Here is a 22,948-nt window from a genome sequence, read left to right as displayed (position 1 = left end):
ACTCAGAATGCAAAGACGGATGAAGTGCCACAAAGCATTTTGCTTGGTGTGCTAATGATTCTGCCAGCTCACTGCCTTGGTAGTTAAACAATAACAATGGTCATTGTCACTTATGAGCTATTTGGAAATGAGTGAGAAAGTCTGACTGCCTTGAGAATGAGAAAGAGAGAGAGAGAAAGAGAGAGAGAGAGAGAGAGAGAGAGAGAGGGAGAGAGAGAGAGAGAGAGAGAGAGAGAGATTGGAATGTTTAGAGAGGCTTGAGGTTCACTTTGGTGTACATTGTTTGAGTATAATAGATGAAACATTATCAGAGATGGTGGCCTTGCTGGCGGTTTACTTTCACATGATGTGTGTTTGTATCTGTGGTGGTGAGCTTGGTGGTGTGGAAAGGGACTTTATTTTTCATAACAACAATTCTGTTTACTTCTTACAAAGCACAGTGTGAATATAAGGACAGATTCAAATTGCAAGTCTTGACTTGTCTAAAATAATTACCTGTAAAATTGCTAATAATAAAATATTTGTTTGCCATCTTTCTTTTGTTACTTGAATATCTGTTATCATAAAACAACTCCGATTACTACTCTACTAAGCCCAAAATAGCCATCATAACAATTAACAGATAACATAGAAAGAAACATTAAAGAACAATAAGGTCTAAAAAGAATGTCACTTGCTGTTTTTGCATTGTTAAATCTGCACAAAAAGAAATCAGTTACAAACAAATGGCAAAAAGTAAATGAATAAAAATATAAAGCAGACCTTTTAGAATTGAGTAATTAAAAAAAAAATAGATTGTGTTTTTATATCATCAGCTGTTGCTGTGGAGTAGGTTAGTGACTGTTTATTACAATTAATACTGTTGGTGAGATCAGTGCTACAAAAGATGCCTTCTCTGTTTTTCATTAATTTTTACATTTCCTGATCCAGCAAATTTCTTGAGGCTTGGGCTGGTTTTTCTTCTATTGTCATTGTTGCGGTTGCTGTTGTCTCTGCCACTGCTTCCACTGTCATACAAGTGAAGTTGTTTAATTCCAGTTTCCTATGTCTGGCCATGAAAAAATATTACCTTCCTTAGAAAGAGAAGAAGGTGGCAACAGGAAGGATATTCGGCTATAGAAAATAAAATCTACCATAAGAGATTCTGTCTGACCCATGCAAGCTTGGAAGAATGAACATTGGAATAACAATGCCTATGATGACATCAGGTGGTGGCATCAGCAGTGGCCGTGGTGCAGCCATCTGGTTCACTAGTCCTTAGTCAAATCATCCAACCCATGCTAGCATGGAAAGCGGACATTAAACGATGACGATGATGATGATGTTTCTGGTGCCCACCTTAGGTTGGTGGAAGCATCAGGAGAGATGTACAATGTGTAAGCATGTCACTGCCATACACTAATTTCCTGACAATTCGGGGTGCTACATATATGTTATACAAAAACAGGATAAAACTAACATTATGCAATAAGCTTCTTTCAGTTTCCATCAACCAAACCCACTCACACAGCTTTGGTTGACCTGGTACTATAGTAGGAGACACTTGCCCAAGGTGCTGTGCAGTGCATGTGAGTCTATGTTTGTTTTCATTGGTACTTCTCTGAAAATCACAAGTTACAAGCAATGACTTTGTCATTTCTCCTATGAACAAACCATTCACTAAGTTCTGTGCTTTAAAAGTTGTATTGAACAGGGAAGTCTTTATTAGAAAAACAGATAAGGGTTATCAAAGGCTTAAAAATTCATTTGTTTAATCCTTGTAAGCATGGAAATGGTAATGCAAACTAAGAAATTAATAAACAAATGAATGAATAAACCAACACATTTTGTAATATCATTAAAAGTAGAATTTTGGTTCATAATGTTTACAACATGGGTGACTAAGCTGTACAAGGAATGTAATTTAACAAATGAACAAAAAATGTTGCTTTTTTTTTTATGTAATGAAATGAAATACGAGAGCCAATCAGAAGACATTATGCAAATGATTTAATTTAACAAAGTACATTGTTAATAACTCTTATTCTCATACAATATGTCATCATCAATTTAATGTTCACCTTTTCACGTTTGTCTGGGTCAAACAATTTTGTTGAGGTAGATTTTCTATGGCTGGATGCCCTCCCTGTCATTAATCTTACTTGAAGATTAATGACAATTGCACTATTGTACTGCCCAAGCAATATATATCCTGGTGCAGGTAGCAAAGTTTGTGGGATATATATGTGTGTGTGGAGAGGAGGAGAGAGAAAGAGAGAGAGAGGGGGGAGAAGAGGAAAATTTTGCATATTTTGACAGCATTACTGACATATTGAATGTGCCTTTATGTTATGCATCAATCATATTTACAGTCTTTATGTTCCAGACAACCTTTTGATTGTCATTTACAATCTTCAACTTTCTTTTTTAACAGGTATTAGCTCTGACCTGTTTTTAAATATCAAAAACAAGTATTATATTACAAAACAAAAAGTGATCAATCTTAACAAATTTAAGATCCTTAAAGACTTTATTTTTACAGTCTTACAGTTTGAATTCTGAACACAAAAGCTAGCCAGCTCTTCTCCAATCAATATGAAGGAGGAAAATGCAAGAAATTGTCTTGAAAGTAACAAAAGTGGTTTGTGACATGAAAATATAGGAGAAGAGATGTTTTGGCATAACTGTTTTGGCCCACTTATTTGGTATTGCTGCTTCAATGCTGACTTGTTTGACATCAGTTGTTTTAATGTTTCTCTTGTTCTTTCCTCTCCCACCTCTCTATATACTTATGTGTGTGAGAATTTTCTCTTTATGTGTATGAGAAGAGGAAAAGTATTTAACAAATTGTAATGTCTCTCTCTCTCCCTCTCTCTTACTCTCTATCTGTGTGTGTACATTTCTGTGCTTGGAAATATGCCGTGCATGAGAAGACCCGGCAAGCCAAATGAAACCATAATCTCATGGCCTATGCCAGGGACATAACCAGCCCACTTGTACGTAACCTTCTCCTTCTTTGGTCACTAAAACTCTGCTTGCAAAGACCTGTTGAGGCAAGTGAAATTAAATCAAATCAATCAAAAGCAAAATCAAAATCAAATTCGATGACTGGCGTCCGTGCTGGCAGGGTGCAAAGAGCACCATACGAGCATAATCATTGACAGAGCAGCTAACCGGCTTCCATGCCAGTGGCATTTAAAGGGCACCATTCGAGTGTGATCGTTACCAGCGTCGCCTTACTGGCACTTATGCACGTGCCAGTAGGGTGCCAAGAGCACCATCCATGTGTGATCATTGCTAGAGCAGCCAACTGGCTTCCATGCCAGTGGCACGTAAAAGGGCACCATTCGAGCGTGATCGTTACCAAAGTCGCCTTTTTTGTTTTAAAGTATGAACCTACAACAAATGTACAATACCAGTGATTAATTATGTGTTTTGTTAATGTTTTATTACATTGTGAGTTTAAAACCATTTTAATTTTTGTTCAGATTTTTTTTCAACAAATGATTTAGTGTAGGAAGACATTATACAAATGATTTAATTTAACAAAGTACATTGTTAATAACTCTTATTCTCATACAATATGTCATCATCATTTAATGTTCACTTTTCCATGTTTGTATGGGTCAAACAATTTGTTGAAGTAGATTTTCTATGGTTGGATGCCCTCCCTGTCATCAACCCTTGCCTGTTTCCAAGCAAGCTACTATTCCTTTATGGCTGGATAATTTTCAGGGAAGACTAGAAACAATCTGTATCGTTTATATGACAGTGATGGTCATTTATAACCATCACATACATACATACATATATTCATGGCAAGCTTCTTTCAGTTTCCACCTACTAAACCCACAGTAGTAGAAGACATTAGCCCAAGATGGTGTGTAGTGAGACCTGAACTGAAAGTAAGCTATATATATATATATACCAGTTGTATATTTTAAAAAAATATAGGCATCCTGGTCATTGTACAAAACTAAATTTTAGAAGTTAAAACGAGTGTTCACAAACTTCTAACAACCATAATAAATAGATAATATAACAAACCATCATTGTTAACAACTATAAAAATAATACAAATAGTGAAAATAGGATACTAAAAATAGCAGTCCTTCCCATGGGAATACGGTCAGTTTAGCAATTGCTATTTTCTTCTCACTTCATTTTTGGAGCTCATTTGTGGGAATAAGCAATAAAAGAAATATGAAAAAAACTATTTATGCTTTAACAAAGGCAAAATATCATAACATGGAGAAATACAGGTAAGTGTAGATATGGTGAAGAGGTATCAAGTCTGATTTCACTACATAATATCTTGAGAGAGTATCTTCGACTATAAACTTAGGTTGACCAGTACCTTACTTGTGGAATATTATAATAAAAAAACTGCACAGCAACCTTTTATTAATATGTAATTATGTATGTATGTTCTTTTCTCTCCTATGTGCCAAGCATAAATTCTTGTGGTTGCTTTCATCTCTGCCCATTATGCTACTTGGGATTTGGTGTACCTCAGTCAGTTGGTGATCCCTTGACCCCGTATAAATTTTTGCTGCACAATACAAATTGTACCTACCCTTGTAGTTATATATACATGAACCTGGTTTGTATATTTGTAAACAACTCAGGTGTGATGTATAAATATCAAGCGGTTCGGCAAAAGATACCGATAGAATAAGTACTGGGCTTACAAAGAATAAGTCCCGGGGTCGATTTGCTCGACTAAAAGGCGGTGCTCCAGCATGGCCGCAGTCAAATGACTGAAACAAGTAAAAGAGTATCAAAAATAATATCCATTTCTTCACAGAGTGTAGTTTTAATCTATGGATTGCTAGGTTATAGGCCCCTACACTTCAATTGTGCCACTCTGCAGAAATGAAGGTAGTATGCTCCAGTGGATGTGCAACATCAGTGCACATGCATGGCAAATTTCAAATGTATTGAGAGAAAAGTTGGACATAAGAGGAATCAAATGCAGCATGTAAGAGAGAAGACTACATTGGTTTGGACATGTGATGCATATGAATGAGGACAGCTGCATAAAGAGGTGCCTGTCACTGAAAGTGGATGGTACCTGCAAAAGAGGGAGACCTAAGAAGATGTGAGATGAAGTGGTAAGGACTGATCTCAGGAAGTTGAGCCGCACAGAGGAAGTGACAATGGACCAAGATGTCTGGCAATATGAAATTCTTGAGAAGATCTGCCCATGTCAGCGAAACTGAGCCCTAGAAGTGCTGTGTGTCCCACTCACTCACACACCCTACCACAACAAACCAAAATATGTCTCTACATCTCTTCTCTTCCTCACATTTCTGCTTCATGCACTATGCTTACCTTCCACTCCTCAATCCTGTCCACTTGGCCCTATGCCACTGTATCATTACTCTCTGTTTGCCCTTGACCTATGTGTTCCACCCGCATGTAACAAGAAAACTTTTCCCCTCATCATACCCCAACAAACCAATCTACATTTCCATATCTCTTCTCTTTCTCACATTTCCTCCTTCATACACTATGCCTAGCTCTCACTCCGCAATCCTGTCCTCATGGCCCTGTTCTTCTGTACCATTGCTATCCGGTAGCCCACCAACTCTATATATACCCAGGTTTTTCACCACTTACTCTCTTTAATCGCATTTCCTTCACAATATCTTGCCACTTATACCCTCAAGGCACTTGCCACCATCTATATCTCTCTTTTCCTTTATTCAACCATCCCATTTATATTCTGATCTCCGTTCCTTGTATACCCGGCATTTTTCCACCATCTCTATCCTGCTGTCTCCCAATCTCTCTCTCCTTCTCCTGCACTTCTCTTAGGTTGAGTAACCGTATATTTCCTTTGTGGTAGAGCACTTGTTTCTGTCTTCATTCCTGGTCTCTCTCTCTTTGGCTGGGTAACCTTGTATTTCCTCTACAAGACACTTGTATCTTATTTCTTTACTGCCCACAAGGGGCTAAACATAGAGAGGACAAACAAAGGGGTTAAGCTGATTAGATCGACCCCAGTGCGTAACTGGTACTTAATTTATCAACCCCGAAAGGATGAAAGGCAAAGTTGAAAGGCGGAATTTGAACTAAGAGCGTAATGGCAGACGAAATACTTCTAAGCATTTTGCCTGGCATGCTAACGTTTCTGCCAGCTCACCTCAAGACACCTGTATCTGTCTCACTATTACCTTTCATTATCCAACACAAGATCACCTCCTCCCCCACTAAAATTTTTTTTATTTTTGTTTTGCAAGTGCTTGGTGACTCTGTCAGTGCAGGCGCTACTTAAAAGCACACAGTCCACACTGTAAAGTGGTTGGTCTTTGGAAGGGCATTCAGCTGTGAAAAAACCTTGCCAAAACTGACCTTGCTTGTGCTTGTGCCATGTAAAAAGCAGTAAGTCCTCTCTGCTGAATGGTTGGTGTTAGGAAGGCCATCCGGCGGTAAAAATCCTGCTAAAAGTCACAGAAGTCTGTTGAAGCTTCTGCCTGGCCAGCTCTTGTGAAACCGTTCACCCATGCTAACATGGAAAGCAGACATTCAACGATGATGATGATGCATTATTTATTTTATTGGCTGATCTGGTTTATATTGCTTCTATTACATCATCCATCATATTTATTTATTATTTATTTTTATGGATTGGATTGTTTCAAATGTATGAAATAAAGTAACTACTCAATACATACCATAGCACTGGGATATTATTTACTTACTGGAAGGAGACATTTCACTCTGATGTGTTTTTCTGGATGTCCCTTCATTTGCCATTTTCAAATCAGCAAGAAAGAAAATCATTTCTACAAATGTTTTCCCATTATAGTATAGCAAGCAAGCTTGCTAATGTTTAATCAATTGACTTCTACCTGCAAGGCAGGAACTAGCTTCTGACAAAGATACAAAACTCCATGATTAGAATATTGATAACAAAACAATGTGACATGTTGAACTTAAGAAGAGTGTTGCATGTTTTTTCTGTTCTGCTTACAGAGTATATTTATAATGTGCATATGAGTTGGTTGATTTCTTTTTTGATATTTTTATTGCTAACTCCTCTAGTACTACTGGTACTCTTACTGTTAACTACTTCAATAAAGTTGGTACTTTACTGCTAAATACTCCCATGCAGCTGGCACTCTCACTGCTAACTATATCTACTTAACTGGTTTCTTTACTACTAACTACTCCCATTTAGCTGGAAAAGATTTTTCATACTGCTTACTCTTGAACATTCAGTGTAAAGCTAACCATAGGTGAAGCAGGGCTCTTCACGGTGTAAACTGTCAACTGAAAATGTGCTTGTGTGATTTGTTGATGGTCATGGTAAAACTAAGACTCACTAGAAATTAAAGTTGTTTAAATTGAAATGGGACACCATCTCCTGAGTCTGTGTGATGGAGTCTCTTAATCAATACATCCTATGATTGGTTGTCTCCTGGAACTGTGTATTAAAGGCTCATGTTCACATATCAAGTCTATTCCTTCTCTGTTTGAGTGTCTCCTGAGCTTGCTGCTGACACTGTGTGAGGGTCTTTAGACACTATCACTCTAATGAAATTCTTTACTCACGCGCACACACACACACACACAAACATACACATTCAGTGTAAGAGATATACATATGCAGAGGAAGAGTGAGAAAGAGTGTGGTAAATATACAGAGAGAGGAGTAAAGTTTACAATGAGAATAGCATAAAAGACAGAAAGAGATAGATAGACAGTTGCATGACTGACTTGCATTACCATGTTATATTGAGAGAGAGAGAGAGAGAGAGAAAGTGGGAAGCAGCATGTATGAGAAATATACATAAACAGTGAGAGTGAGAGAGTGTGGTGAATATGCATAGAGAGGGGGAAAATATAAAAGGACAGATAAACAGATAGCTAAATTATACTTTGTGATTACAAACTCATAAAACCCTTCTCTAGGATGCACCGTTTTGAAGCCTTTTGGTGTTTTGTATGTATACATATACATACAAAACACAGTGAGTAGCTTGTTCCCCAGTTCGAACATGCATCAAACATATTTGGACTGATTATAACATCGCAATTTCAGGTATTATTGCTTAGCGCTACCCCTCCATAATTTACTTATGGTGAGCCACCATATAGCATTGCCAGTCATTGTACAATGACTGGAAAATCATAAGAGAGGTAATCTCTTAATTCAGCTCGTAGTGCCCTGCTTAGTGTCTGTGACCAATGAAGAGACAACTACTCAGAAATGTTAACATCTCACAGTCTAGGTAGATAGCACTGCAAGCTGATCTAGGTATATACACACCATTTGTCAACAAGTGAGATATATTTCCCACACAGTGAATAGCTTGTTCCCCAGTTTGGATGTGCATCAAACATATTTGGAGTGATAATAACATTGCAATTTCATTTATCACTGCTTATATCACTGAAATATTTTACTACTCTTGTTAAATTTACCTTTCCCGCTCTCAACAAACAACTCATTAAAATTAATGATCTTCTTTTCTCATAAGAAATTCTTTGAGCAACAGTAATGAGATAGATTGTTTTTCTCTCTCTCTTTCTCACTTTCTTTCTCTTTCTCTCTGGAAGAAATTGCTTACAGACAAATCTGGAAGGGGATTGACTCCATCAAGCTTAAAATGCTGTAGACATGCCATATGTCACAAAGTACCCCAACAACTCCTTCAGGTGTTGAGAGCTGAAAAACTTGACAATTAACTAATACTTGGGTCTTTGTCTTTAGGCATTTTGAGTTAAGGCTATTCTACCAGTTTTGAGTGTTGTTTCAGCCACTCTTAGTCTTATTCTTCAATAAAAAATAGATTATTAAGGGTTTCCAAACATATTCATTTCTCAACTTCTGAAATATTACCTCAAAGGCAATGGTAAAGAGAAGTGCCTTAAGTCTCAGTCATGATGTTCAATGGCCAATTTATACTTCAAACTTAATATCTTATTTTCTGGCTGATATTCTATTTTATTTCTTTTATTCCAGTTACTTTCTGAACTCTATTTTAAAATTTAATCCCTAATTTTTACCCATAACTTACTGACCACTAATCTATACCTGTGTATGTGGGTGTGTCAAAAGACCATTCCTGTCTTGGCAAATGTATGTCCACAATTGATTTGTCTTTTAATCTCTGCTTGAATGGTTGGTAACCATCAAGATTTTATGTTAAATTATATTCTAAATACTAGCTTTAATAAGGACAAATTTATTTCACTAAATTCATCATTATTTTCCAAACTGATTGAAGCAAAGCTGGTGAATTTCAACATAATAATGAAAGGATTGAAACAATATGATTGACTTACCAGAAACAGCACTATTATATAAAATATACATTCATTCATCATCATCATCATCGTCTAACGCTGGTGAGACCCATATTGGAGTATGGGATTCAAGCCTCTTCTCCTTATCTCCTCAAAGACATACAGCATCTCGAAAGAGTCCAGAAGCTGGCTACCCGCATGGTTCATGGTCTCAAAAATTTGTCCTACGAAGAAAGGCTGAGGACGCTCGACCTTTATTCTCTTGAAAAACGCCGCCGCCTTGGTGATCTCATTCTCGCTCACAACATCATAAGCGGAAAGTGTAACTTCTTGAAAGAGCTGTTCTTCACTCCTGCTCCAGAGCATCGGCTGCGGGGTCATTCCGAAAAGCTCTACCTGCGACGATTTCATCTCAATCGAAGGAGAGGAGCTTTCTCCGTCTGGGTTGCGGATCCGTGGAACAAGCTGCCAGACGAGATGGTGAAGATGCCGACGACCGCTTTGTTCAAAGCCTCCCTTGACCTCAAGTGACCTGAACTCTTTACATGAACACCACCCTGTACTTAACTCCATGTCCCCCTACATGGCCTTGCTATTTGCTTTTGAGCCAAATTAACTAACTAACTAACTAACGTCCGTTTTCCATGCTAGCATGGGTTGGACGGTTCGACTGGGATCTTGGAAGCCAGGAGGCTGCACCAGGCTCCAGTCTGATCTGGCAGTGTTTCTACAGCTGGATGCCCTTCCTAACGCCAACCACTCCGTGAGTGTAGTGCGTGCTTTTTACGTGCCAGGGGAGGCTGCCAATGGCCACAATCGGTGGGTGCTTTTTATGTGCCACTGGCATGGAAGCCAGTCAAGGTGGCGCTGGCATTGACCATGTACGGATAGTGCTTTTTATGTGCCAGGGGAGGCTGGCAATAGCCACGATCAGTTGGTGCTTTTTATGTGCCACCAGCACGGAAGCCAGTCAAGGTGGCGCTGGCATCAGCCATGTACGGATGGTGCTTTTTATGTGTCACTGGCACAGGTATCACAACTACAATTTCCATTTGATTTTTTGATTTCCAAAATAGATGTAATACATTGGGAAAGAGAGTACAAGTGATCCTACAAACTCCAGAATTAGACTGGTACTTATTTTTTTAACTTCAGGGCAAAAAGCAAATTTAACTTGCTTTCTGAGACTATCATGGTGACATCCTCTATAGTATCTGACAGTCCATCCAAACTTTTCTCATACAGAAGAGAGAGCATTCTTGATGGACAGAGTGCCCAATGTACAGTTGTAGCCACAAGTTTGGAACATTAAAAAAAAAATCATAATTGTTATGACCAAGTACAATTTGATTCAAATATAACTTTGGGCATTTAATATAAAAATTCTAATCTTCAGACCTATATTCCAAACTTCTGACCAAGTAATATATTGCAAATTAAATATAACTTTGGCTATTTAATATAAAAATTTCAATTTTCAGGCCTATGTTCCAAACTTTTGGCTACGACTGTATTGGTGACCTGATAGGTAACCTTTTCCTTTGACCACTGAGCAGAGGCAACTCTTAAATTTGATCCCTATTCTTCAGCCTAATTTCACTGACTGCTAATCTATGCTTGCATGCATGTGTGTAGGATGTATGTATGTGTCTGTATCAGGGGAACATTTCTCTCTATTCAAATATCTGTTTACAATTAATTTGTCTTATCTCTGTTGAGTGGTTGGTTACCAGCTTGCTGCCTGGTATTCTAAAATAAATAATAAACATATCATGATAATTTGCATTACAAAACATTTATTTCCTGTTCATGTTTTTGTGTGATAGTTATAGCTTCTATGCGCCATATTAATTTCATTTTAATATTCAATGCTAACATTAACGCCTCTTTCTAAAATGATACCACTGTTCCCTTTCCAATGTAGTCTGCTTAAAAACTATGTGGAAATGAATATTTTTGTGCATCTATGAATTCTACTTTAGGATCACTGTTCAACAAAGGAGGTGTTTTGTGGTTGTTTGACCAACTAGAAATAGCAACTAAGTCTTAATAAAAGAGAGAGAGAGAGAGAGAGAGAGAAGAGAGAGAGAGAGAGAAAGAAGAGAGAGAGAAAGAGAGAGAGAGAGAAAGAGAGAGAGAGAATAGGATAATATATTGAATAATGTAGTCTTTTTTCTTTCACTTGTTAGGGTCTGGAGAAAGTGGCAACACCCATAGCCTTTGTATGCACTTCCTAGATTGGTGAGAGTAATGCTGGCAATATTTCTCTTAAAAGTATTATAAATCAAGACCTACAAGAAAGATACAAGCAAGGAGGGAATTCCAGAAGGCTGATGTTCTGGAAAGGAAGGACAAAACATAGCAATTAGACAATGGAAATAAGAGGAAGAGACACAAGTGGTTTGGGAATTCCTAAGCAAAGGTGGGATGAGCCCAGCCAACTCTGAGGAGTAGATAATATTACTGTGGTAGAACATCTAACCATCGATGCACATTTGTGCATGAGCTTTTATCTGTTATTTGTTTCAGTTATTGAAGTGTGGCCATGCTGGGACACTGCTTTGGGTGGCTTAGTCAAACAAATTGTCTCAGTACTTATGTTTTTTAAAGTCTTGTACTTAGTCTGTTGTCTCTTTTGCTGAACCTCTTAGTTACAGGAGCATAGCCCAATCAATACTGGTTGTCAAGCAACGGTGGTGTGACAAATAGAAACACACACACACACATAACAGTTTCTCTCAAGGCATTGCCCAGCCTGGGATTATAGTAGACAACATATCCAAGATGTTGTGCAGTGAAATTGAACCTGAAACCACGTGGTTACAAAACAACCTTCTTAACCTCACAGCCACATCTGCACTTTTAACTATGACAGATTCTATTATTTTTTTCATTTTATTCATCACTTTGTAATTTATGTCCCCATGTTGTGTTGTCGCTGTCTGTCTTCCCCTCTGTGTTTGGGCTTTTCTGCCTAATAAAGAAATCAAGTATGACAGATTCCTATAAAATATCCTATAAATTTCACTGACATTGTATCCTTAAACTTGAAGCTAAAGACTTACCAGCGTTGCCACGCTTGGTTGTGTACCCTGAACCACATGGCTGTAAAGCAAGTTTTTTAACCACAAACAGCCGTGCATAGTCCTATTCAGAGGGTTTATTTATTCTTTTATTTTTTACTTGTTTCAGTCATCAGATTGTGGCCTTGCTGGGGCACCTCCTTGATGGGTTTAGTCGAACAAATTAAATCCAGTACTTTGTTTTTTACAAAGCCTACTATTCATTTTAGTTTTTTTTTTTGCTGAACCGTTAGTTATGGGAACGTAAACAAAACAACACTGGTTGTCAAGCGGTGGTAGGACTCCCTCCCCATCCACATAACGTTTCAGTTTCTGTCTACAAAACCTACTCGCAGGGCTTTGATCGAGAACAACGCAGTAGGACTGAACTCGCAACCATGTGGCTGGGAAGCAACTTTCTAACCACACAGCCATGCCTTTGTGATCATAGTGAAAATGGGTTTAGCAAGGCAATTATTTCTAAAATAATAGTGGCGGGAGAGGTGCCCTAACAGCTGGTGTAATTCCCTGTGTCTTTCCTTTTTCCCTAGTTAATGAGTAATACCCTAGCAATAACAAGATATTTATAGACCTGTAAAAAATATGTATGTATGGTACACATATGGAAAATATAGAAAACATTAAAATGCTGTAAACACGCAGAATAAAATAGTACACGTGGAAAATTCCGACAAGGTACTAATAAAATAAAATGTTACATATAGTAGTAATATGTGTGGAGTCATGTAAAAACAGTAGTAAACTTTTGTTACATTGCTTTCGTTTTTGCACTTGTAACATTCGTGAAGATTGCATAAATCGAGTTCATGCAGTTGGTAAGATATTTAATAAGTTTACTTTACAATCACGTGGTTCCTGGTTCGATCTCACTGCGCGCAAATCAGCTATAGCTTCTATTGTGAATGAAATTCGGTTGACGGAATCTGTGCAGAAGCCCTTCGGATGGACTGTAACTATTCTTGGGCAGTAGTCCTAAGCTGCCGCCCAGTTTAACACCAGTCTGATCATGGGATGTTTTTGACAGAGTAAAATCAGTTATCAGCATTTAAACCAGATGTTTGGCCTGGAAATAACCCCTTCAATTCTCCTGCCGGTCTCGGAGGCACTTGAAAATGGGGCCATATATTTGTTCTACTGTTATTTTGTTTGTTTTAAAATTAATTTATTCACATTAAAAAAAAAATTTATTTGAAAATTTCAAAGTTCGTTGTTTAGTGAAATAACGCCTATTAATTCAGTAAGCATTTAACAAATATTCTGAAGACAATGGACATCGCTTAAGTTATAAAGCCCTAGGTCAGTCTATATTAAGTAACCCATATGACTAAAGGTATTCTAGCAATGACCAACTCGCCTTGATTCCATGCATAGTGTGGCTAGCATTACATTACCCAAATAATAAATTACCTTTTCCTTTTATTCTATTCGAGGTATATTTTGCTACTATTACTAGCACTATGAACGGTCACATGTTGGCTCTTTCTCGTTGGTTCGACAACACTCAAGTTTTCTAGCCATGTGTAAGCGCGAAAACATACTAAGGATGCCCAGTTAAAGAAAAAAAAACCCTCAAAACTCGATAATATAAAAACAGAACAAGAAAAAAAAAACGATATTTCGATTATTTATTTACATTAAATGTTAGATAACAATAATAAAGATGGAAAGATAGTTAAATAGTAATTATTGCCAGCGAATGTAGTAGCGAAAGCCAAATACATGACATAAATGAATCGATTAATAAACTAAGGAGATAGTAGGGGGAGAAGGCATGATATGATAATGAGCTGGTGACGTCAGTCGGACAATATCGCGGGTTAGCAGCCAGCGTATATACGTTCATATGTTAGTTGCTGAGGTTTCTTCCTCTCCTCTGCGCATACATACATATATATACACACACACATATATGTGTGTATGTGTATATATATATAGCTGACTACCATAGTGAACGCCAGATACAACAAATTCTGTTATTCTAATTCATTTATGGTCACTACTTCTCACTTCTGAGCTATCAGGCCTCTAATTTGAAGTTATTTTTGGCGCAGTGTTGTATTTGCAATGGACCAAACTTCGTCGACCTCTCGCACAGGTGTGTCCAATATTAATTTGTTTTCTTTCTTTGCATTGTGTATTTTTCATTGATTCTTTATCTTCAGCTATTTTGCTTTATTTTACTACACGCTAATTTCATTAATTACCAAATAGTTACTCGTACTCGTCCAAACCTTTTATTCATTTTAATTACATTTTTTTTTGCGTTAATATTATCAGTATGTTGCGCTTGATGACTTCAACAGTTAATTACCATGACACAAAACAGTAAGCAAGCACTGTACCTTATGTAAGTTACATACCATTCATCTTTTGTCCTACGCAAAGCGTGCACTGAATCGTGGTATTATTTTACTTAGGCCAACTTTTTTCTGGCATAACATGGATATTCATTTTTTTCTAGAAACTGTTATTTCGACATCCGTACGATTCAAAGACAAAGCAGCATGGCGTGAAAAATTTCCTATATCTCTACAAAAATAGGCCCTTTAATGTAATCCATCACTTGGAATCAGTAAATAAAAGAAAAATGAGTAGTTATTTTTAGTATCTGTCGTTTTATGTTTATTAAAAGTATGAATGACAATCTTTCGAGATTCCATCGGATGATCCAATATCTCCAGGTTGGTTATTAAATAATAAGGTGAAATTTAATTTTTGAAGCATTTGTCGTTCATCTGCTACGTTCCATTTAATATGTAAAATCCAATGTGGATGAGTTGTAATGATTGATAATGCATAAAAATAAACAAAAGAATTTTGGAAAGAAAAAGGAAATATCTAAATGTATAGTAACATTTCATTGCATATTTAAAAAAAAAATTTCGACGAACGTGATTAAAAATAATTCCATCATTGTAAAATTTAATCGGCCAGTAACACGTGTTAAAAAGAAAAAGACAATTAAATGGCTTTTTAGTTTGGTAGCCGTGGAAGAAAAAGATTTTTTTCGATGTTCTGCTACTGTCTTATTTTTTAAGGGACTTTTGGGGGTGGGGGTGCGACTGAGTTACGATATCAGTCTATTGTATGGAAGCCTCCCCTTTTTCTTTTTATTTTGCATGAAGGGACGTAATTGAACGCACCCAGCTAAATACACGTCTGTGTTATCTATCTATATATAAACATATGCATCTCGAAGCACATCATATAAAGCTATAAATTATAGCATGTAAACATCGAGATGAAAATCCTTTTTGAATAAGTCGAAGGCTGTCCGTGAGACACGAACCCACGATTCCTGTTGACATAACAGGGTACTTAGACTTCTTTTTTTAAAGGGCTTTTCAACCCAATATTTACAGTTGTATATGATGTGTTTCGAGATCTATTCCGAAAAAAGCATCATTTCGTGTTCGTTCAAAAGTTTATATAAAGGCGTAAGGGAGAAATATGTAGATTTGTTTTGTGTGCTTTATCTCTGTTGGTAATATAAAACAAGTTATTTCAATAGTCTGCTCGAGAATGTTCATTATCGAATACACTCCATACTTACCTTGAAATACCGTTAGACAAGCACGCTTGATTAAAAAGAAAATCAAAGAATAAGACCCAACACGAGATGAGAGAATCTCAACTTGATCAATCGACTTGCTAGAAATAGCGGGCAAATCTCCCTTCACTAATCTTAACGCCATTAAAAAAAATGGTAAGATCTTTTAACGAGATGGGTATTTTTCATTCTTCATGGGTCTTCTTGTATCGGACCGTCGTGTTGGATTCTCGACGCTTTATCGTAAATACTTGTATTGCATTTTTTTTTCTTGACAAAACTAAATATAGAATATCATTTAAAATTATTTCCAGTCCTCTAAATTTTGAGAATTTAATTTGGTAATTACGAACCTTGACCACTGAAATTTTGGAGAAAATCGTACTGTTTTTTTTTCTATCAAATTATATTACACATGTTCCCAATGAAGTAAGTGAATCAGAGTAAAAATCTTGGAGATGGTCAACTTGGGAGACGATTGACAACACTAAATTGAACTTAGAATATTTGAAATACTGCACATGTAGACATACGAATTTGTTTATTTTATTTTATTTTGAAATATAGGTTAATAATGAAACTGCTAATTTTATCAAAAACTTGAGTAAACAAGTGGACAGCTATTTATCAGGCGTGTTTATTTTCGTTTTAGTCAAGAGTGCTTTTTATTAACGCGGCAGTCAGGAAGTTAGTCTCCCTCATTTAAAAAAAATTAAATTCTTTTAGTGAAAGTAAATCGCATCTTCCAGAATATTTAATCTTTTTTAAAATAAAACAAAATAAGCTTTTTTTTTTAATTTACGGTTAAAATTGTGAATCGGTGAATAGTTCTAAATTTTAGGTAGAAGACACATAATATCCAGTTCTGTAATGTAATAAATAAGAAAATATTACATTTCCTAAGGTTTAACAATGATTTCGCTGAGTAAATTTTAAAAGCGAGTTCACTGTAATACTCAAAGCTTTCCTTCACGGGGACTTTTTGGTACTACTTAAGAAGAGTGGACCCGATGCGCCCATCCGCGCTATAGGCCCAATGTCAGAATCGAGTAAACATTAACAGCATAATCTCAAAGCGACCAAACCATATAATTTGGCGAATTATTTGTTAGTAACAATATATTTGCAATGTGCTAACGTAATCAGTAAGCGAGTCCTTACATTTCTGTCGCTACCATTTTTCTTGGAATTGGACATTGCAATACTAAATATGTTTGGCCAACAACGACATTACACTCGCTAATTTGGCTGTGGGTCTTTGATTTCTAAGAATCCATGATTGTATTTCTTCTTTCCAAGCAACAGTGATTCATCAATCTGAAATGAACACAAACAACTATACATCTCGAGATGGATTCATTGGTCCAATCATATTGATCATCATAGTTTCTCTCATAAGTTTGAACCTATCTCGCTCTCGATGCCAGTGTTCGCCACTATTGTGTTATTGGATCGCGTTTGTTGATCCAGCACCACATGTGCTGCGCTTCCACTAGAGAGTGCTTAGATTGCCCCGTTGCTTGCTGATAAAAATAAAAGCAAAGCAAACTTGGTTTAGTTAGATGAGAGAACTTTATCTAGCAACTATAAGTTGTATTGAGCTCTCAGCTTGGTTGCAATTTGGAATGTTATATTTCTAATTTTGAATCTTTATTTGAACGGAGTTCCAGGTGTAGTAATTACATAATTTTGTCTAATGCCAAACGTTCATATTATGGGTGATTGAAAGTTAAATAGAATCCTGCCATTTATGCTTTTAAAATAAATTTGTCTGTGGAATAGAAGTGAAATTATGAGCTATCTCTGCCAAAAGTTTGATCGACCGAATATCAAAAGCTGTTTTATTATTTTTTTTGTCTGGTCAAGAAATTTTTTTTTTCAATTTAATTGGTTAAAAAAGGGCAATGTTTGAAATTGTTTTCATAATTTTTTTTTAGGTAAAATATGAAAAATAAATTTTAGTCTTATGTGTTACGGTTATGTCACGAGCCAATAACGGAACCCCTACGTGGCCTTACTCTTTATTGTTAATAACATTTGATAAAAGTTATCCTTTTTTTAAAAATATATTGCATAAAATTGCTTTCTTGTGATCTAAGAATCAAAAACTATATTTTTTTGTCCCAGTATTCCAGCTGTGATCTCTTGAATGAAAAATAATCTAGAACTACATTTAGTGATTTTTTTTTAGTAGAGTTTGACCTGAGGTAAATGAGGATATAAATCAACAGGTTTTACTGATAAAGAAAGTCGCATGTTGAATAAATGCTTTCGTCACGGAAAAGAACGAAACCTATTTATTAACTAACATTCTTGTAATAATTTATATAAATTTAATTTTTGACATCATGGAGCCAGTGGGATTGTCTAGGCCTGAGCGACTTGCCATCTGTCCTTGGTTTAAATTCTATCTCATGGGATGTCGCTGATAGATTTTTTTCGCGCCATAAGCCCATCTAAAATACTGCGTTAGAGATAGACTGTTGCCGAATGATATTAAGATTCTGACATGTAATTTGGTGGTAACTAATATTTTTCAACCTATGGCAATTTGATATGTTATGTTGGAGCTGGGCTGCTGACAACGAAGTTTATGTCATCGTTAGCGTCTCGCCTTACAGACGACATATCAGGTGATGACGATACTCGCGAGAGTGCATCATGTAATGCCGCCTGTATTTTGGGTTGCCATATTTTTATAGGGATATAGCGGTATTCCTTGAAAAGTATATGTAATCGAGGATTTTTTTCTTTTGAATTGTTGTTCATTTACTGTTGTCCTTCAGAGCGAAACTTAATGTATTTTTTAATTAAGATTTCTATTCCTTACGTAATAAAAAATGTGAAAGAAAAATTTAAATCATCGAAGCTGTTCTTAGGAAGTGGAAGAAAGAGTAAAAAAAATTTAAAGAATTATGATTAAGAGGAATACTTGAAAAAAAAAATGAAAATGAAAAAAGATCCGTCTCATGAGTTAGTTACGTCATTTTGAGAGGCAGCTATTCCAAAATTGTGCTAAAAACACCTACATTTTCTGTTACATAAAATCTATCTACACGAAAAAAAAAGAATAAAGTAATACTGAAGATTGTAATGTTTTAAGTTCAGTATGTCCCTTATGTTACACTAATTAAAAAAAAAATCCTCCGCGACTAAACTTAATGATTATTTGAAAAAATTTAATTTTGAAAAGACAAAAAAAATCTAATTATGTTGACGTTTTGCTGGTCATCATTTGGCTAAATTTTGGTAATGGCGTTGGGTGTTTAAAAATAAATCCGTCCTTGTAAGAATATCAGACGGCCATTAACCACGTGTTGATAAAAGCAAAACAAAAAACTGCCAATCAACTTGACAGCAACAATTACTTGTGAAAATATAGAATAATGTAAACTTTGTAAAATCTATTGCTTTAATTTCTAATTTGTGTTGCAGACCAACATTGCATTGCTATTAGGATTAGCATTAAATGTTTATATTTTATAAGCCATGGCAACCAGTCTGTAACCGCAACTCTTCATTTAAGAAGAATACTTCTGTGAATATTCTCTTTTGTGTGCTTACAGAAAGGCACAGTAATCCAGCGAGTAGCTAGCTATGTTCAGATTTTTATCTCGCTATCCTATATAGTAGTATACATTTCAAGTTGAAAAAAATCTGTTAACGAAAACCCAATGTTAATTGTTTTCGTCACAAAATGGATTTTTTTTTCTATTCATTGAAAACAGACGTGACAGTTGCTTCGTGGTAGTGGGGATTTTTTTTTTTATAATGAATGCATATTTTATGCAGAAAGTATTGCCGTCATATTCTAGTTTTGTATGCATTTTGAACAACAGAAAAATAACTTTCATATCGCCTAAATATGCTAGAAAGTTGGGTGATATGGGAACTTGAATTTTTATTAGTACCATAATAATAATAATAATAATATTATCGACGCTTCAGTTCGTTCGATCTAGTGTTCAAATTTTCAATGATCAGTCGTCTTTAAAATGGATTACCACGTGGTTTCAAGTTATAAATCTAGACAGCATGCTCACGAGGAAGAGATGGCAACGAGCCAACGGAGAATCTATGCGGTCGCTTAACCAGCTCGATATAACAGTAAAATTAGTTGTATCTACCTTTACGGTGAAAGAATAGATTGGACAATGCAGACTTCGCAATGCGAACAGATAGGATGGTCTCGGTTGGAATAATCTTTGATTATAAGCCTGCTCGATGAGGCTTAAATGATAGGTTTTCAGCTAGGATAATGTTTAATCATTTTCCAGTACGTTACGCATCCATGCAAGGGCTGTTCCTCAGCTCCCTTCATAGCATATGCCTGTCAAAGTACAGCCTTACCCACGCTTGGTATAATAATAGAAGTACTCTTACGAAAAAGAAGGGCTGATTTAATTGGTTTTGTAAGGTTATGTAAATAACTTTCCGCCCGTCCTCCCCCATTTTCTCCCAAAATTGTGGTGCACCTGAGCACTGTATGCAATAATTTCATTATATCATTTTTTTTTGCCAAAAATCCCCGTTTTCGGATACGGAGGTTCCGGAAAATTACCCAACATTAACCCTAACACCCTAAACCCTAAAACCCAAACCGTAAGTACAGAAATGTTTTGAAATGGTCCGAATCATAATGTCCGTACTTTCCCGCATATTTAGGGAAAAAAAATTCTTAAAAAAAATTTTGGAAAATGTTTTTTCAGAATCATAATCTCCGTATGTTTCTGCACATTTTGAAAAAAAATTTCTGAAAAAAGTGAAAAATGAAATGGTTGGGTGGGTGTTAATTTAGAAATGTCGATTTTTGCCAATTTTTTTTGCAGATTCGTATTCCTCGTAGCAGAAAAGCGGGGTTTGTGTAAAAAAAAAAAATTTAAGGGTGGTTTGGGGGTGGGGACGGGAGGGCGGAAGTCTTACCTTAAGACAACTTATCAAAGCACTGAAACTATTTTATTAGATTCCCTCTTCCATCACTCTTCACCATTCTCGTAATCCATCTTACGTCTAAATTATTTTTGTAACACTTGATATAGCAGTGTTTTGCTGCACTTATTGAGTACTTTCTCTGTGACTTAACCAATTTAATCGGTTTGAATTACTGATGTCTCTGAAAGATTGAGTTAAAAAATTTTGATTGGGCTACTATTGTGACGGTATAGTTTTACTGGATTTTGAGGTACTAAAACTTTCCTTTATTAAAGATGCTTCTAGTGTTCCATTTCTTTATTTCATGTTATGTTAGGCGACTGTTATTTTAAAAGGCTGTAGGTCTGCTTTGCTTGTTACTTTAAATTAAGAAGGGTTTCTAGTTTTATTTGTACTTTTTTCAGGGGGAGAAGGCAATGCCTATAACCCTCTCAACAGGTGGGAAGGAGGACTATCCTTAAACCGGAAACCTACCTTGAATGCTTGCAATAGATGGGACTTCCACTAAGGGCATTCAAGTTGCCAGGCAATAGTGTGAAACTGATCCATGGATTAAGTCGACAACTAAAAGGGTGATATTTAAATTTAGAACACTAACAGTTCAAGCAAATAGCAAGCACAAGGCATTTGGTTCAACAATTCATCATCTAGAGTTTGTTAATGATGCACCCTCTTGTCTGTTGAGTTTTAAGCTCCCAAGTCTGTTGCGAACTTGACATGTACATTCTATAGTGATTGGATTTGCAATATAATAAATTTCCAATCATCACGACCCTGCTATACCGCTTTAGTCAGATTTCTCCTCAGTACTTGTCTTAGTTTTTGGTCTATTCCAACATTAGTCAACATACAACTCTTTTGTGGTGTGTGTGTGTGTGTATATATATATATATATATATATATATATATATATGTATATATATATAATCTCATATACACTTCATGTTCACTATCATCATAAGTTGTTTACGTATACTCAACTTTCTCTTAAAACAGTAGACTATAGCATGGGACAATAGTCAAAAGTAGTCCTTTTCTAGGTCAATGAATATGTTATTGTTCTCAATTAAGAACTCCGTAATCTCACTATAAGTAGCAACTGTAGTTTAATGTCCTGACAGAAACCATGTTTTCCAATACAATGATACTTTTTACCATTTTCAAAATTAATTCATCAGCTTAACCCTCAGAACCCCAGTGGCCACTATTCCAGCTGTCAGCTGCAGATAGATACCCCGGCAGCTGCTTTACCAGCCAGTATTTTCTGCATTGGAAAACCAGACAGTAAGTAACTGCTGGGGTGAGGGTGCTCAGGACAATTGGTATCTAGGGTTCAAAGGGTTAAGGTCTGTAATTTCTCTTGGTGCATTTTGTTTTGGTTGCAGTTGACAGTGGTGTTGCTGTCATGCCAGTCATTGAGAATGTTCCAGGATACGAACTTCCTATTTTAAATTAAAACCTTCCATTGAAATTTAATGTTAATATTCCGAAGTTTAGCTTAATGACGTTATACTAAACTCTTAGTTATTTCCAAAATTAACTGAAGTAAAAGTGTATGCCAACAGAAATATGGTAACAAATGGGTTAACTAACTTGTATAGAACCAGTTCGTCCATGAGGAGGCTTACAGCTTTCAATGTTTAGATCTCTTGCAATCAAGATGATCAACATAAAAGATTATAGGATTGACTTCACATACCCAGTGATTGACAGCAAGCCCAGTTTTAGTGAGAGTAACCATAAATTTCTAAGTGTTTCTTTTTCAATTTGCAAGATCATTGATATACAGACATGGAGGTTATGATCTTGTTAAGCAGTAAAAACCCTCCTAGTTAATGTCTTTTTCTGTTTGTTTTATTTTTTTTTACTTCCAACTTAGTGACATTATATCTTGGAAAAATAAGAATGAATACAAATGAACAAGTATCAACATGACTTAATATATCATGGTTCTGATAGATGCACTCATAACAGCAAGGCTAGAACAAAAGTAGTTCCACAATGGCCAACTAACTTAATGAATAGATTGGTTGGTTTTGCTTGAAAATAGCCCATCAAAATTTTGTGAACTGCCAACCCATATCTGTTTGGTAATATTTCCCCATGATCAGACATTTTGCAAAATTGGTATTGTCTGGCACTATTT

General features: G+C 36.1%; 1 protein-coding gene across 1 annotated transcript in view; it reads left to right on the top strand.

Moving 5' to 3' along the window:
• Nucleotides 1-14,143: 14,143 nt before the first annotated feature.
• LOC115232512 (influenza virus NS1A-binding protein homolog A) overlaps nucleotides 14,144-22,948 on the top strand; it is a 31,235-nt gene continuing 22,430 nt past the window's right edge. Inside the window, exon 1 of the mRNA XM_029802420.2 lies at nucleotides 14,144-14,415. Coding sequence (XP_029658280.1) covers nucleotides 14,385-14,415 — 31 coding nt within the window. The 5' untranslated portion in view covers nucleotides 14,144-14,384. The remainder of the gene's footprint in view (nucleotides 14,416-22,948) is intronic.

This window comes from Octopus sinensis, linkage group LG2, assembly GCF_006345805.1.
Source record: "Octopus sinensis linkage group LG2, ASM634580v1, whole genome shotgun sequence".
Taxonomy (NCBI): domain Eukaryota; kingdom Metazoa; phylum Mollusca; class Cephalopoda; order Octopoda; family Octopodidae; genus Octopus; species Octopus sinensis.
The sequence above is the reverse complement of the archived record's forward strand: the minus strand, read 5'-3'. Positions and strand labels throughout refer to the sequence as shown.